The sequence below is a fragment of the Gymnoscopelus microlampas genome (genome assembly GCF_963454915.1).
Source record: "Gymnoscopelus microlampas genome assembly, chromosome: 10".
In the NCBI taxonomy this organism is placed as follows: domain Eukaryota; kingdom Metazoa; phylum Chordata; class Actinopteri; order Myctophiformes; family Myctophidae; genus Gymnoscopelus; species Gymnoscopelus microlampas.
In genome coordinates this window covers 43,030,208-43,047,648 of record NC_139947.1, presented here as the reverse complement: position 1 = coordinate 43,047,648, position 17,441 = coordinate 43,030,208, and the positions used below count along the sequence as shown (strand labels likewise).

The window sequence follows — 17,441 nt, the reverse complement described above, 5'->3', positions numbered from 1 at the left end:
GCCATTGAAAGAGAACTGGTTTGTAATGCTGAATGGTCTAATTTAAGAATAGAAGAATGCTGAATACGCAATACACAAAATAATTCACAGCAAAAAGGAAGATATTGATTTCAAAACTAGTGTTAACACTATGTGTTAAATAGACCTGTAAGGGTAATTTTTACACTCTCAGAGTTAAACAAATACTCAGGATTTTACTAATCAACTAAGTTAATGCAGTGGTGTGAATATGCCAAAATATTTGTTCTCATTTGTGTTGTGTAAATCCAGCCGGTTCAGAATAAGTGTGTGTGTGTGTGTGTGTGTGTGTGTGTGTGTGTGTGTGTGTGTGTGTGTGTGTGTGTGTGTGTGTGTGTGTGTGTGTGTGTGTGTGTGTGTGTGTGTGTGTGTGTGTGTGTGTGTGTGTGTGTGTGTGTGTGTGTGTTTGTGGATTTAGGGTGACTTGTGTGCATAGTGTAAATGTATCCATTAGGGACCCAGAGAGCGTATAACTGTAACCAAATGAACCCTTACGGGTTAAATTAACACCCAGGTGTTTTACAGTCTGTGTTTGTTAAGTAGTCAGGGGTGGAGAGAGTGAGGCTGTAATATTCCTTTCCACAGGGAGTGGGCGGAGCAAGGAGCATGTATTGTCTTTGAGAAAGCCTTCAAGGTGTGTGTATCCATGGCAGTAGGTGTGTGTGTGACAGAGAGTGATGTGGCCTATTTGACTCCCTTGTCTGTCTGTGTGTGCCTGCTAGACGATGAACCTCCCACAGTGCTTTAGTTTAGGTGAAGATTGACGGAGGTTGGATACCCACGCAGTCATAATTGTTTTATGACGCTGTGTGTGAGCAGAGTACAACCTGCAGGACCACATAGTCGCTTTAGCAGGGGAAGGATCTACCTGGGAACACGCTTCACTGGACTCTGCGCTTTCCTCTATTATGCAAAACGCTCCCCGGCTTCCCTGAAAATGGAATCTCCTTGACTTTTGGATTTAACAAGTGTTCCTGCCTGAGGATTGTGTCTCTTATCAAAAAAAGGAAATTAAAAAAATAATGGTGCGTTTTGGGCGCCTCTCCTCCTGGCGTAGCTGGGACCTCCTGCATGTGGACTCAGAGATTCCAGAGGTGGCACCTCACCCCAAACCCCTATCCAGTGGCTGTGAGGTGAGATGACTTGACATGTCCATTACTTGGGATTCGTGCAATTAAAACTTGATATTGTACTGAGTTCACAGCCTCTGTTGGTGCTAGCACTTAATATTCTCTATGCTTGGTTCAAACTGGTGGCACTGACTAGTCAAGATTTTCTGCTGTATGATGCACCTCAATTGTGGAAATTTTAGATGTTCCATGGGGTTCTGTGGGTTCCATGGGGGTCTGTGAGTGGGTGGTTGAGCTTGTATTGGACACAGTAGGATCATGCTGGTATACTTTTTATCCATGTTGTTTGTTGTTGTTTAGGGTCCCATTAAGTGACAAGAGCATTGTTTTTATACCTCTCCCCCTCAGGGCTGAAAGCCTCTATTTGTTCAACTGTTGCAGTGTTTTAGACAGGCCTTGATTACTGGAGCAAGGCCAGTGGTATGGAAATGGCCTTGAAACGTGCAGTATGCAGGTTGACCATCAAGGGTTGCAATGTATTCACATTTCCCGGCCACTGGTGTGTGTGTGTGTGTGTGTGTGTGTGTGTGTGTGTGTGTCACAAGTGACAAATGAAAGGAAAAGCCAACATAGTGTCTTAGTAAGGTTTCTTCATGATTCAAAATGGTTTCAATTGTATAAACACTTACTATTTCATTATATGATGGGGGGGGGGGGGGGGTTGGGGTCAGTTTCACCACATGCAGAGGGTAGACAGGTGAAACTGATGTTGGAATAAATCCTATGCATTTTTTTTGCGGTTGACTTAATTTTTAATTCCTTATATGGATAATTGTATATGTCCTGTAGCAACAGTATGTAAGAAGATATTTAGATTTCCATTTTCATACTTTTGAATGATTATATAGGTACACATGTCATAATAGGATCATAACAAGCTTGTACCGTTAATCATGAAAAAGCCTTACTAAGGTACTTTGTTGTTTACTTTTTTTCTCCCTTTAGTCTGTCACCCGTCTGTATGTATGAGCGTGACCCATACTTTCAGGAAGTTAGTGTTGCACTCTTTTCCCAACATTAATCAACTCACCTGATCAAGGGGAATCGTTATCAGGTGACCAGTATAAACAAAGGGTTTTAAGGTATTGGTGCTGCTCTCTGTGTGTGTGACTACTTGGTTTTAATACATTCCCTTTCCCTTTAGGGGGGGTCTGTCATCCTGTGCTTCCAAGCCAAGGTTAATGCCACAAAAGGCAGTGATGAGATAAGGCTGTGAACACAAGACTTGATATCATTAACCTGACTGCCCCCCCTCTAGCCCCACTGGACCAGTCTGAGTTCCCAGAGCTGTCAGCTCCAGAAAAAGAGGTCAGGGACTCTGAGCCACTGCTTGGGGTGCAACATTTAATCTAACTAATCAATGTAATGGATCATACAAAAATAATTATCGATACTTGATTTCAATTTAAAAAACAAATATTTTGGGTGGGACAAATGTGTTTTTCTTTCAAAATGTTTACAAAAAAGAAAAACACACTTCTCTATTATTCGGTTAATTGAAAAAGTAATCAATAGATTATTCGCTAAGAAGATAATCGATAGTTAGCCACTACCACGGACTGACATGTCTACAAAGGAGAGACTCCTGAAACATTGTGAACATTGCTTAGCGAGATGAGGGGTTTAGTCCGTGCTCTTGAGGTTTGCTGCTACTTTTCAGAAGTTGCTCATATTTTAGATAAGAACAAGAATTGCTTCCTGCAGAAGTATGGCCGCCCTAGATTACATTCAGTTGCATGTTTTTCCAAATGTCTGCGTCTCTACTAACTATTTTATGGGTGGTGCATGCTTGATCTTATCTACTGAGCAGCCTACCTAAAATATTGGAACAAGCATGTCAACAAGGAGAATTTCCCGTTAGGTGATTATCGTCCGTTAGTTCCTTGTTGTGGTCAGCCAGAAGGGCTTTGTTTCTGGGCAAAACAGTGATTCAATACAGACTGCATACGCTCATACAGTAATGGAATGACAACAAAACTTACCGCAAATCCAATTTCAAGTCATAACATACATTTTCAATAGTAATTTGTCAGCTGAGATTTCCTGGGTATAGAGGAAATAGTGGACGGTTATAGAAAATGGATTTGCGTAGAATGATATGACTTGAAATGACACCGCAACTAGATTAGAAAGTGGCACTGAGTGAAAAGTTTTGCTTTCGCTTAGAGTAGTAGGAAATGGCCATTGGGCAAAATTCCCATTCCCAGTTGTCCAGATTGGACAGAACTGAAGGGGTTTATAGTAAATGGAAACAATTTAGTGTGGGAATGAGTTTGTGACAGCCGTGGCTGGTGGGGTATGGGGTCCGTTTCACGTGTTGTTGGTGGGGGGAGTCCGTATAAGGAAATGGGGTCCAATGCCACTTAACCAAAGGGGAGACACTTTTTTTTTCTTCTTTTCCCTTTTTTTTATTTTACCCCACCTCCTAATATGCAGATGAAACCCCCCTTTCCCCCTGTGGCTCCACCTTCTCTTTCCTGCCAAACACAATGGGACAGGATCCTCCTGGTTGCTATGACATCAAGCCAGTGTCTGAGCGAAATGCAGCAAGGCTGGACCGCTCTGTGAGTAGACTTCACCTCTCACTGTTTGGACAGCGGGACAGGGCAAGAGATACCTCCCAGTTCAAAGAGACTCTCTGTGACCAGGGTGTAGTCGGAGACAGCGGGATACATCGGCCTAGTAAGTGTGTGGCAGACAGTCAAAAACTGTTGCGAGTCAGGACCGGGACATTTTCAAGTTCAATAGAAGTTTCTTGATGGACAAAAACCCCAAATTCTCACAGCTGTCGACACTTCGGACATGCAAATATAGCGTGTTTGTGTATTGTATGGTGGAGGGCGAACGGGGAGGCTAGAAGTTGAGAGAGCACAGCAGCTGGCACCAGTATGGGCTGCTATCCATGAATCCAATTGAAGGATTAGGATGGTTTTTGTTAGTTTTGACATGCCGCTGGCTTCACTGGTGAGTACGGTTAACTTGTGGCTCTATTCTGTATTTATATGAGCTGTATAATTGTACATCATTTTTTGCTTGTGTTTGTCTTCGAGAATTCCGTTTTCCAATACAGTTTTGTTGAAGAGATTTTAAAGGGTAAACGTGGGCATGTGGAGTTTCCAGGAAATTCGTTAGCTTGTTTAGTGGTACATGTGAACCGATCTTCTTAGACATATTATATATCGGCTGCAAAATATCATCTTCCTTATATTTCATTTTTATTGTCTATTTTTTCATGCAATGTTTTAAACATTTAAAAGTAAAAATTCCAGACCCCACACCAATCTATACTGTAGAAATAGCATACTGTTAGTTTACGCTGTATTTGTCAGTCGGAAAGGGTCCAGAGTCCCTATGACCACCCCGGGATCCTGAACATGTTTTTCCTGTCGCAAGATCCCCCAGAAATCCCCTCAACTAGGCAGGGGAAATGGCATGTTTCCCCCTTAATGAAGCATCTCTAAATATGGAAGAAAGAATTGCACTGCTTTCTATTTCCCTCTGCTGATTTCTCAGTTTTGTTTTAAAAGTGATATACAAAATCCCTCTGCTCTCTCTTACGCATATTTAAGAGAGATTAAAGGCCGTTGAGTTGTTTGAAAAGTTTCAGAACCCCCACTCAGAATTCCTGTCTTCTTGTCTGACCCAGCATAAACCATTTGCGTGCCATTACTCTCGTTAAGTGGTTTAGAGAGTCTTCCCAAAAAAGGGACCAAATGGGGGTCTGTGTAATGTAGAACAAAATTTACTGGAACTGTGTACAATATTTATATTGCATTTTGTACACAGGGTTGTGTGTGCTATGCTATACACTCAGCACACAGTATGTTAAGCCAGGTTGTAGTGACATATGGCCCACACTTCTGTTTATTCTTAGTCTACTTGTTGATGTATTCCCAGGGACTTGGTAACACATTTTGCTTTTTATTGTGCCAATATGTGTCCTTAAATCTTGATTGCATGTGTGTGATGTCAAACTGGTTATTATCGGCAGAATAATTTCCTCTTGAAAAAGATTTGGTCAACAGTCACTAACATGGTCTAGGAAGGAATGTATGTTCTCTGTCACTGTGTTACAAAGTGGGGTGGCTTGGGGGGGGGGGGCAGACTGTTGTTGACTCCTCACCAGTAGATTCCTCGGCACTGACACTCCGATGGCAAAAACAACTGCTTCCTCAGATACTGAGGTAGCTCCTTGTTTGTTTGCTTTGCCCTGGCGCTCGTAAAAGTGGATTGAGATTGCATGTGCAAGGGTGCGCGGCTGGGCCTGCTGACAGGGTAACAATGGAGGTGGAACAATGGCCAGACCCTGACCACCCGTTCCTATGGAACAATCTTGTACCCCCCCCCCCCCTTCGTTCCTTGTGATGTAACGAATGTTCGCTCAGAGGAAGTGGCATTCCTTCCCTCTCCTGTTTGTGACTGCAGCCATTAGGATCCCCTTAACAGTCCTGCTGATGTCACTCACTCCGAATTCCCCCTTTGACTTCCTGTTTATCCTGCCTTTGTGTATCTGTCTCTTTCCTCCTCCTGCTCTCTCCATCCGTGTCACTGGAAAGTGCTCCCTCCCCCCCAAGGTGATGTCATCCCTCATTCCATTCTGTTATTCTTTCTTTTTCTGTTAATCCCTTTTTCTTCCCACTGAAGTTCCACCTGGCTTCATGTAAATCGCTCACCTTGTCTACTCTCTGAATTGCAGGGTCAGGCGCGACGGAGGAAGAATATGACAGAGTTCCTGGGGGAGGCGAACATCCCGTCCCCAGACACCCTGGGACAGATCGGGGGTTCCCTGCCCAGCGTGGGGGGGGGACCAGACAGCTGGAAGAACCGTGCCGCCAGCCGATTCAGCGGCTTCTTCAGCGGTGGTGCAGCCGGGGCTTTCGGCAAGGTAAGGACACCTCGGCCGCTCGCAGAGCGAAAAACGCCCATGTTTTCATGTCTTGCGTGTCCCCAAAGAATCACAACCCTTTAACATTCAAACGTAATTGTGGCTTTAAAAGCGGTGTAGTGATAAGGCGGACTTTGGATATGTCAAAGACAAAAACCCCAAATCAAAACGGTAGCCGGTTGTGGTTAGGAGGAGGAGGTCAGGAGGTCATATCCACTGAGCTCCAGTGAGATCATTTCCCTTCAAAGCCCCCTGTCTTGTCGGCTCGTATACTTTTACTCTGAACAAACAAATGCAACAGCGCTGGATTTGAGTAGGTGAGGAAAGGGCTTTTATGTTCACTTAATTTTTTCCATTTTATAATGGGATTTTGTGAGTTAGAAAGTTCTTTCACATGGAAACCAATTTTATTTGCTCGGCCACATGCGTGTACAGACGCATGTACAAACGCAGGCAGGCAGGCAGGCAGACACACACACACACACACACACACACACACACACACACACACACACACACACACACACACACACACACACACACACACACACACACACACACACACACACACACACACACACACACACACAATTACACAGACAGGCACACGCCCACGCACACACTCCCATTGTCTTCTTCTCCCTGCTTAGGTCACATCTTGCGCTGTAGCAGATGTCAGAGAAAGACAGTATCTGTCAGTCACCTGTCAGTCAGTGCATGAGCCCATCTCTATTCAGCCTACCCAGCCCTTATTAACCCATTCGGGACCAGGCCAGAGTCCCACCTCTGAGACCTGGCCCCTTGGCCCCTGCACAAAGCAGGGGGAAACATGGCCAGTGCCCGTAGTCATAAAGAGCTTCTTGGAATAGAAATGCTAAACTGAGATCAGTTTACCTCTAAAGCTATTGTTAGACACCGACATAAACGTGACATAATTGTAATCAATGATCCTAGATGAGCACTGTTTCGATGGGACCTTTTTTATTCAATGTTTCTAATACATAAAACCTTGTGTCTCTATACCTTTTCCATTGTATAGCTGTGGCCACCTCCTCTATTGTTCAGCTGGTCCCAATGCACAGAGCTCATTTTCATAACCACATGAGGCTTGCCAGACTGAATAGCAGCTACCAGTTTATTTAAGAATTGAGGCGCCTGTGAGGAGAGGATTTATATGCTAATACACAGGCTTGTCCCCCCTTACAGTTGGAATGTAACAATAACGTTCCACACAGAAGGTACAATGACATTAGTTCTGGCTTCTCCTCGCACGCCGTCACGCCGTTGACGTTGTTTTGACTAATACAGCTTTGTTTCAGTTTAAGCTGTTTTGCCTGGTGGGTTATTTTTTTTTTCAGTTTTGTAGTAGGAATACCTTCCGCTCATGCCCCCATCTCTCTGTCCTTTGTCTCTAACAGGATGTTGACCGCGTGGAGCAGCTCCAGAATAAACTGCACAGCTACACGTTGTTTGGTCTCCCTAAGGTGCCACGGCAGCTCTCCTTCCACCAGGACGCCTGGGAAGAGGAGGAGGAGGAGACCAACCTGGCACTGGAGGACAGCTGGCAGACACTACTGGACAACCCGGAGGTAGAGTGTACACACACACACACACACACACACACACACACACACACACACACACACACACACACACACACACACACACACACACACACACACACACACACACACACACACACACAGACACAGACACAGACACACACACTGTGTTTACACAGTATGCTCCTTGTGAGCACACAAGGAGCATTCAGAGTTAACACTAATGATTCTACTGTGTGTAGGTACTCACTTAGACATTCATTGATGTCTTAACCTTCACTCCTTATGTGCTTATTTGAGCCGCACACACCTGAGCACCCCCTCCCGCAACTCAAACACTCTCCCATGGGAATTAATGCCACTCTGTCTGTTTCACATTATGATCTCTAAACAATGTGGCACAGAAAGGGTATTATTACTCTCATAAACTGTACTCAACCCTGACTATAATTTTTAGAACCTATTTTACCATGTTGTGTATGTGCCTGATACCATACTGTGTAGTGTGTGTGCAATGATCAAGGGATTGTGCGACTGTGAGCTTCATTTAAACCCACTCAGTGTTTGATTTGTCTTTATCTTGATGGCCCAGATAATAACTCTTTGTTCCGTGTGAATGGTGTTATCATCATGGTAACAATGGCAATGACTTTGACCTGGTTCTTCCAACTTCTATCTGGGTAATTGCATCTTCGCGGTTAATCGTCACTGTGTATGATGCAATTATGCAGGAATATGCTGCCTTGCTCTAGGTCATTGGAATAATGATGCAATCAAATAATGAATGAATGAATGATTTATTTTGGTCATACATTATGACAACATATACATTGTATAGATGTTTAAAGATCACACATGATACTGTACATCAAAACAAGCTTGTCATATGTTGGTGTTTGTGTGTGTGTGTGTGTACGTCTGTGCGAACTCATAAGCAGGTCTTAACCAGGCGCCAGTCTCAACAGCAAGAGGCCATATGGGAGCTGCTGCACACGGAAGCTACCTACATCAAGAAACTCAAAGTCATCACTGATGTAAGTACAGTTATTGTACATGATGAACTACTGTGCTGTCCTCAACCCCCGCTCCCATACATACAAACACACACACCACATATACACACACACTTACAGATAATGCACTGATTTACGTCTGTGCGTAAATCAGTGTAGTTATGTAGTTATTATGTAATATGACTTGGCCATGGTACCACGCTGTACTATTACACAGCACAACGTCTTTCGTAGCATGTTTCATGAGACGACACGAGACAATAAACCTCTGTGTAGGTTTTAAACAAAGATAGCAACTAGGATGAACTTTGTCCATAATCAGGTTTATTACTCTGTAATCTGTACCTTCTGTGGGTCTGTTCTGTTGGGGAACATCTCTTATCAACTCTGTCTGATTGCAGTTTTGTCATTTTACTTGCAGTGGTGAGCTTTATGCTGTAGTGCTTAGATTGTCTTATTCACTGTTTCTCAACGTCAGGTCCAGGGACCACCAGGGTTCCAAATGGACTCTAACTGGTCTAGTTAAATTAACACTGTGGCTTTTACAACGTAGATTGGGGTCTCAGAGATACACAATGGTATCAAATGGAGTTCTGTGGCCTAATGCATATCAACCTAGGGGTCATTGAATTAAAAAAAAAGACTGAGCATCACTAGGAGCATAACATGAGATCTCATATTCAGAGCTGCTCTTGTCCTCTTTCCAGCTATTCCTGTGCGGGCTGCTGAACCTTCAGGAGAGTGGGCTGCTGACGGAGGTGGAGCCCACCAAGCTGTTCAGTAACATCCAGGACCTCATTCTTCTTCACACGGCCCTGTGGAACCAGGTCATGCTTCCTGCCCTGGAGAAGGCCAGGCAGGCCAGGGCTCTGCTCGACCCCACTGACCTCCATCAAGGATTCAGGACGGTGAGTTGCTTCTTACCCTGCATTTATAAAAAAAAGGGAGGAAAAAAAGGAAGAATGTTGTCAAGAATCCCCCTAACTCTCAAAACACGAATTAGTTTGCACACAAAGAGACCATACAGCCTTTGTATTATCTGCATGGTGAGAATGGACAAAGAACATTTATATAGACTAATATTAATACTCTAAACACCATGCAAAGAACTTATACTGACTACAACTCACCAGAAAACTACTATAGAAAAGAATCAATTTATTTGTGTATTTAATAGATACAGTAAACAAGTCTTTCAAATGATCGAAGGCACTAGAGTTGTTTGCTTCTTCCAATCTAATTGTTTTGGGCAGGACGTGACATGATCCTCAACCAAGTGGCAATAAAGTATGTCTTCCCCGTGCACGTCATTAATGTCTCTGACTCATGGTGTGTTTGTTCCTGTGTCGTTGGTTCAGTTTGGCTCCAGGTTCCAGCCCTACATCCGTTACTGCATGGAGGAGGAGGCATGTATGGAATACATGCGCATGCTTCTCAGGGACAATGAGCTCTTCAAAACCTATGTCACGGTCAGTTAACACTTCTATTATTGCAAGTTTGACCGTCTTGTCAGAATGACATCTCTCTAATGTTCAAAATGTTCAAAAATAGCTGACCTACAATATTACAAGCTCACGCATCACGTTGTGAGCTTGTGGAGTCGGCTATTTATGAACAATATTAAATGGGACTCGAGTGGTTAATCGTGCTGTCAGCACAAACAACCCTAATCTTCAAAATGCACCCCTTGTCTGATATTGTATTCATTCATCGTTTTAATTTATAACATTTCTTTGTGTCTGTGTCCTTTTTCAGTGGGGAGAGACAAAGGAGGAGTGTAACCGTCTGAAGCTGATTGACATGTTGGCAAAGCCTCACCAGAGGCTTACCAAATACCCCCTGCTGCTCAAGAGTGTACTCAAGAAGACGGACGAGTCATCAGCCCGCGACGCCATCAGCAGCATGGTGGTCACAGTGGAGGGCTTCATCAACAGTGTGGATTTGCAGATGCAGCAGCGGCAAGAGCGACAGAAACTGGCCACCATCTCTGCCCGCATAGAGTCCTATGAGGCTGTGGAGGGCAGCAGTGAGGAAGTGGAGAAGGTGAGAGTGCCTCGTTGTTGCTGACCCTTAATCAATATCCTGATTATTGAGCCTCTTTGGTCGTGAACAAGAGTTAGTTTGAGACGTGACTAAATGGTGGCCTTTTTGTCGTGTCTTTCAGATCCTTAAAGAATACAGCCACTTTGATCTGATGGCCCCCATGAGGGGCACGTCACCGGAGGAGACTCGACAGCTTCACCTAGAGGGAGCACTGAGAATGAAAGAAGGCAAAGACAACAGGGTAAGACTGACTGTTTTTCATTCTTATCCTGTTTTAACCAATATTATGTATCACAGTGTATCCGGTTTGTTTTATAGTTGCTTTATTTGAAATTGACTGGAATGGTATAATGTATACAAAAAGTATAGCATATTTAATATGAGCGTGTTTCCCATCCAGATGGATGTCTATTGTTTCCTATTCACGGACTTGCTGCTCATCACCAAGCCTGTGAAGAGACTGGAGAAGGTCAAAGTCATCCGCCAACCTCTCCTCATTCACAACGTCATCTGCAAGGAGCTGAAAGACCCTGGTGAGAGACAGTATATGAACTCACATTGCAGCAGCTATTCTTCCTGGGGTCACACATAAGCTTTACATCAGCATCAGAATCAATCAACGATGAGAGGCAGTAAACATGTAATAATGTATATTGGTTAGAAATAAGGTACCAAAAACCAAAGGATTTTGGATTGGAGAATTTATTCTATTACTCCAACGCAGTAACTGCATTTAATTATTTTACTTTAAATATAGTGACTGTCACTGGAATGATCGATATTATCAGTTGACCTGTATTTGGATGGACATTCAAAATCACTTCACACTGCTCCATTTCACCTCCTGAAAAGTTGATTTGAGTTTTTCTCTCCTGGCTCCTCCCCATAGGCTCATTCACCCTCATCTACCTCAATGAGTTCAAGAGTGCAGTGGCAGCTTACACTCTCCAAGCCAACAGCGCCACCCAGGGGCGAAGTTGGATAGATGCCATCTGCAATGTCCAGGTAGGAGAACCAGTTCATATTTACCATTTCCCCGCAGCAGTGGTTCTCAAAGTGTGGTCCGGGGACCCCCATGGGGTTTTTCAAGGGGTTCAGAACAAAAGTAGTTAAAACAGTATCATAACTTTTACTTTATACTTTTATTTTATATGAATAATAATAATATTACAGCTGTTAGAAAATAGATGATCTACAAGCTCACGCATTGTTAGCTTGTAGATCTCCTATTTTCATAACATTTTTTAAATCTTGAAAAATAAATTGTATGGGACGCCCATATGAATACATTTTAGCACAAAATCTTTTCAGATCAGTTTAGGGGTCCTTGACAAGAAAATGTTTGAAAAACACGCTGCCATCCGATGCCTTCTAACAGGACAGAATAGTCAAGCCACTGTTCTGGATGCTGAATATATCTTTTTTTTGATGTGTTTCAGAACCAGCTCCAGAGGCTTCGGACTGAGGAGCTTCTCCGGCAACAGAGTAGTCTGAAGACACGTGTCATGGGTGAGGAGATGGAGATCGAGGAGGATGAGAGCAGCACCTCCACAACCAGCTCCCCACGGCTGATACACAAAGACCAGCAGAACACTAGGTACTTGAGGGAACTCTAAATAATCAATAATTTAACTACTCACATATCACCATGAATATGTGAGTGGACATGACTATTTCCCTCTACACAGCACCACCATTTGATGTCAATTTGCATGTAACGTTTGGTCAAGCTAACTCGCCCTCTCTCCCTTCAGCCAATCAGATGGCTCAACTGAGACCCTGTCAGTGATGGACATCGATGAGCCAGAACACCAAGACTCTCCTTATCCAATCACAGCTCCAGGGGAAGTTGGCGACAAAGCGTCTGACTCAGGCGCGGACACCACCCCGCCCATAAAGCCTGAGATCCAGAATCCAGAGGTAGGACCCGAGAGCGCGGAGCTGGACCCCCAGAGCCGCTCTCTATCCATGGATAGCGCCTACGGTACCCTCTCCCCGGAGTCCCTCCTGAGAGAGCTGCAGGCACAGCCAAGCCAGAGTGAGGGGGAGGAAACCGAGGAGGAGGAGGAGGGGGGCGAACCGGAGGCCGCAATTGTTGAACAGGAGGAGGGGGAAGAGGAGGATGCTGAAGAAAAAGAGCCGGAGCAGGGGGAGGAAGAAGAGGAGGCAGGAGACACCACATCCCTCGGGTCCCAGCTGTCCGTCATCCAGTCGTCTAAGCCTCGCCGCCGGCCCCACGTTCAGTCCCGGCTCCACTGCCTCCAGAGGCCCTCCACGCTGTCCATGTCCCGCTCTGAGGACAATCTTCTGCAGCGCTTGCACGGTGATGTCCCCGCGTCCCGCCCTCGTGCACACACCCCCACGCCCCACGACCGGTCCACATGTAGCGAAAGGGAAAACGCCACATCGTTGTCCTACAGCAAGAGCCTGACCGAACTGGGCCAGAACTGCATAGAATTGCTTCCCAGCGACCTAGGCCAGTCCTATGACTCCCTTAACTCCGCAACCGCGGATAAACTCTGTGCCACTCTGACGATGGCACAAGCCAGGCAGGTCCAGGCAGCCCTGGCAGAGGCCTGTGATGCCAATGAGGCACAGCGTGGCAGCTCGGATGGGGAGACGGTGCCATCTGCCTCCATAGAGAGGAAGTGCGAGTTGGCGGGCACAGGTGGCTCAGGGGGAACATTGGCCCAATGCAAAAAGTCTCCAGCACAACAGCACAAGAAGCTGACACTAGCCCAGCTTTATAGGATACGCAACACTCTGGTCCTCAACTCTACACTCACTGCCTCGTAAGTAATACCACTCTATGCTCACTTACATTAATTAAACACGTATTGTATTGCTTCTCTATAGTGTATATGTATCTGTATTTTGATTTAGTTTTGTGTGTTTTCTCCTTTCTAGGGAGGTATAACCACTCTGGTAGAAGACGAACCAGTGGCCATAACAAGGAACCACACTTGACTTGCGTGGATGAACTGAGTTCCTTGTGACACTCTAAATGCACTCTATCTGTCTGCCTTCTCCCTTCGCATTGCTTTTCTTGGACATTGTCTGAACCGTATTTTTCTTTCGCGTTTTGAACAATAACAATCCATTTATGCTGTTTGCATTACTTTCCGTTAATTTTCTGCATGGAGGGGAGAGGCAGGGAGACATTAACTGCTTGCACTTTGTAACGGAAGAAGCATTAAGTGGCTGGGACTGTAATGCGGACTGGAGTATACCGGGTCGGTGGGGTGGAGCTGTCACCCCTGCAGGCAGTGGGAACAGGGAGAGGTGGGGCCTTAAGGCAAAGGTCGTGCCATCTCCTCCCTTTCTGGACCGGAGAGCTCACAGGAGTGGAGAGAGATGCCCAAATAGAGGAGAGGCGCACCAAATCGGAACTCGCTAGAAACATGGTTGAATAGCAGCACCTGGGACATCTGAGTGTTTCCACCACTCCAGGTTTGCTTCAAGAAAAGAAAACAAATGAATATTGCACAGTCGTTGTATTTGTCGTTAAATAGAAGAATCACTAAAGGAGCGAATTGAGCGCAAGTTTAAATTTGTATACACACTGTGTACATTTTGTACACTTTGCACACAGTGTGTACAATCGAATTTGAATTTGTTTCCTGTTTATGTCTGCTTGTGTGTGCGTTAGTGCGTGTGTGAGAGTGAATGTCTGGTATGTGTGTCTGTGTGAATGATACAGTGGTCCTTAATTCCAGACTGAACCAAATTGATTCCCATCTCCTGTGAATATGCTAACATGCCCAAAGATGGAAGACCCGAGCAGCCAAGATTTCAAATAAAGTGCACCGAAAGACCTGTGGTCCAGCAACCATTAAATAACTAGAATATATTATCTGTTGCTCTGATTGTCCTTAACAGACCACCTCACAAAATGGCTGCATTTCAGCCAATATAGAGATCACTGAAAAACAAGTTTTTTTTGGGCTGTTGTTCTTCGGTTGGACTAATGCCATTTGGTATGCTGAACTAACGTGAAGATGATGGTTTTTGATTGCTGAGTAGAAGAAGAAGAATTAACTCACGAGTCAACTGAATGTGGGTGACTAAGTTGTTTCAAGGAAATGTATGCACTAAAGTTGAGTATGGCGTGAGTGTGTACTCACACCAGGGGCCTAAAGGTATCAAATCATAGGAGGAGGAAAAAAAGAAAAGAAATCTACACTTAAGTAATCCATGTCTTGGAGCACCTTGTTAAGACAATTCATTTGTTTTTGTGTTTCTTCACAATGGTAACAATAATAAGAGATTGAACAGTGGTTTGGGTTGCATAATATATGTAACAAGTGAATCTGCAGAGTTTTTTGTTTGTCTTTTTCCACACTGACCATGTTCACATGGCAGCCATTTTCCTCCTGCATCATAGTTCAGTGTATGACGACGAGTATAACGTAATTGCACAATGGCCGCCATGTGAATGGTCAGTAGGCTAATCGGATGAAAAAACATTGTTGGCTGGATCATTGACCGCCACTCTAAATTAAAGTGTTCACACTCACATTCAGCTATTTCTGAAAAGTGATTTAATTTCCAACTCCTAAAACCTTTTTCCCCAATGTTGCCCAAACCAAATAGTTTAACTTTGTTTACTTTTAGTTTTTGTTTATTTGTAATATTTATTATACTTGATATTGTTTATATTGTTTGCTTTCATGATTTGTACATTTTCTGTTGATGTAGTCTTAATAATTTGTGTTTCTTTGTCGGGCATAAAATGTGCTACGAACCAAAACCATCCGTTTGACCTTTTCAGGAATGTCTCTAAAAGTGTCTTACAAAATAAAACATCCGAAAACATTTTGTAATCCTTATTTTAATGTTTTAATCCAATGTAATGGAGTGATTTGAGGAGAGCGCCTGGAACAGAATGCCCACTCACATTAAAAACCTTGACTGGCCATGCAATTCTCCTCATCTCCTGCTTTGATACAGTCAGCCAGCAGATGGAGACAAAGTATTTAGGATGGTGAGAAGGAGTTTGAAAGAGGTCATGGTCATGTTGGGAAATGAGACCTTGCATCATCCTTATCACATTGTAGTGCCAACCTGTACCTGTTCGTCTTTGGGTCATATCAGCGAGTGTACATACACATACATAACCAAACCAAATAAAGACCTATATTCAGTTTTCAGACATTAGTGATTGACACTTAAATATGAAGAGGGCAATACTTTAATTTGTATAATTTTGTTATGATTTTTATTTTATTGTATTGGTTTCCACAAACATAATATTAATATGCACAATATACATATTTAACAAAAAAGAGAGATATGGAAAAAGTGTTGTGCAGTTGAGGCAAGAACCCATAGAGGGGCTTTTAAGAAAACCTCACTTTTCATCACACTATTTTTTTACTATATTATATATACTTGCTTTTGGATTAAACCCTATTGACTGTTAAGGGCTTGATATAATCTTTGAGCGTGGTGCTGTGCACTGTAAATGACAGATCTACAAGCTTGTCACACTGCGAGTCTGCGACGTGTTGTGAGCTTGTAGATCTGCTTTGTTAACTGCGACACTGGAGCACAACAAATTATAAATCCGCCTTTAAGATCCGTCATGTTAAATATTAATGAAAATAATACGTAGAAATGACTGGGTTATGCCTTATCTACTATATAAACATATGTATGTGTATATATACATATATATATATATATATATATATATATATATATATATATATATATATATATATATATATATATATATATGTATATGTATATGTATGTGTATATATATATATATATATATATATATATATATATATATATATATATATATATATATATATATATATATATATATATACACACACTGTTTATATAGATATATATGTGTGTATATATATATATATATATATATATATATATATATAGTTGTGGAGAGGTGGGATGGTCCTTGAAGATTGTATGACATATGCTAGTGGTCCAGAGCTCTAAAAAGATGGAGAACCACTGGTCCAGTGCAATGCTATATGGCCAAGGTGTATTTACAGGTGATTATATCGGCTAATCGGTGGATTACAGCATGTTGAGTCCACACAAGCCCCTAATCGGCAGAGAAAAGACAGCGCAGTCCTCTGGGATTTTCCTGTTAATCTGGCCCAGAATTCAAAGGCCCCTCCCGTTCTCACATCTGGCGCTGTGGGATTTATTGTTGTACTCCTTGATTTTAAAACAATTTTATTATGCTTTATCGCTGGTATGCTGGACTTTAATCATTAAAGTGCAGCTTTCTATTTTAATCACAAAGTAATTACACATCCCTGCTCTATTAGCCTCGGGCAAGTAATAATGGGGATGGAGCACACACCCTGTAATGACCTCATGTTGGGGGCATCCTTGTTGCCACTAGTAATGACATGATATATACAGTAAGAGCAGAATAGTCCACTCCAAAATAACTATAATTCCTGTTGAAATTAAACTCATCCTATTTTTTCCCCTCTTTTCCCCCCCAGAGATACTGAAATCAAACTCCTTGGCAATACATGCATTCCAACATTTTTTCCAATGAGATTTTCCATCCCCCCCCCAGGCCATTTCAGTATTATGTTCTTTGACAAGATGTAAGGTTAAGTGCTTTAAGAGTAAAAAGTAGTACGGTTTCGTACAGTGAAGAAACAATTAATGCAAGTTACACTGTAGCTTGCATTACATCCTATTGCAATGTTTACACTATATTATGGGGCTATGTAGGGTTAACACCACTTGCCATGACAGATGTCAAAAAGCATGCTGTAAAAAAATGTCAGATTAACAC

General features: G+C 43.1%; 1 protein-coding gene across 17 annotated transcripts in view; it reads left to right on the top strand.

Moving 5' to 3' along the window:
- The window catches only part of plekhg5b (pleckstrin homology domain containing, family G (with RhoGef domain) member 5b), a gene marked incomplete at its 3' end in the record, with an annotated part of 68,247 nt that extends 52,781 nt beyond the window's left edge, over positions 1–15,466 (top strand). For 9 of the 17 annotated variants that reach the window (XM_084068571.1, XM_084068560.1, XM_084068575.1 and 6 more), the window contains 12 exons: positions 5,845–6,033; positions 7,452–7,622; positions 8,531–8,629; positions 9,316–9,516; positions 9,967–10,077; positions 10,364–10,651; positions 10,773–10,892; positions 11,052–11,184; positions 11,541–11,656; positions 12,091–12,248; positions 12,406–13,443; positions 13,559–15,466. In XM_084068571.1, coding sequence (XP_083924697.1) covers positions 5,845–6,033; positions 7,452–7,622; positions 8,531–8,629; positions 9,316–9,516; positions 9,967–10,077; positions 10,364–10,651; positions 10,773–10,892; positions 11,052–11,184; positions 11,541–11,656; positions 12,091–12,248; positions 12,406–13,443; positions 13,559–13,568 — 2,634 coding nt within the window. The other 8 variants (XM_084068572.1, XM_084068569.1, XM_084068567.1 and 5 more) reach the window with 6 other exon arrangements.
- Between the last annotated feature and the right edge of the window lie 1,975 nt (positions 15,467–17,441).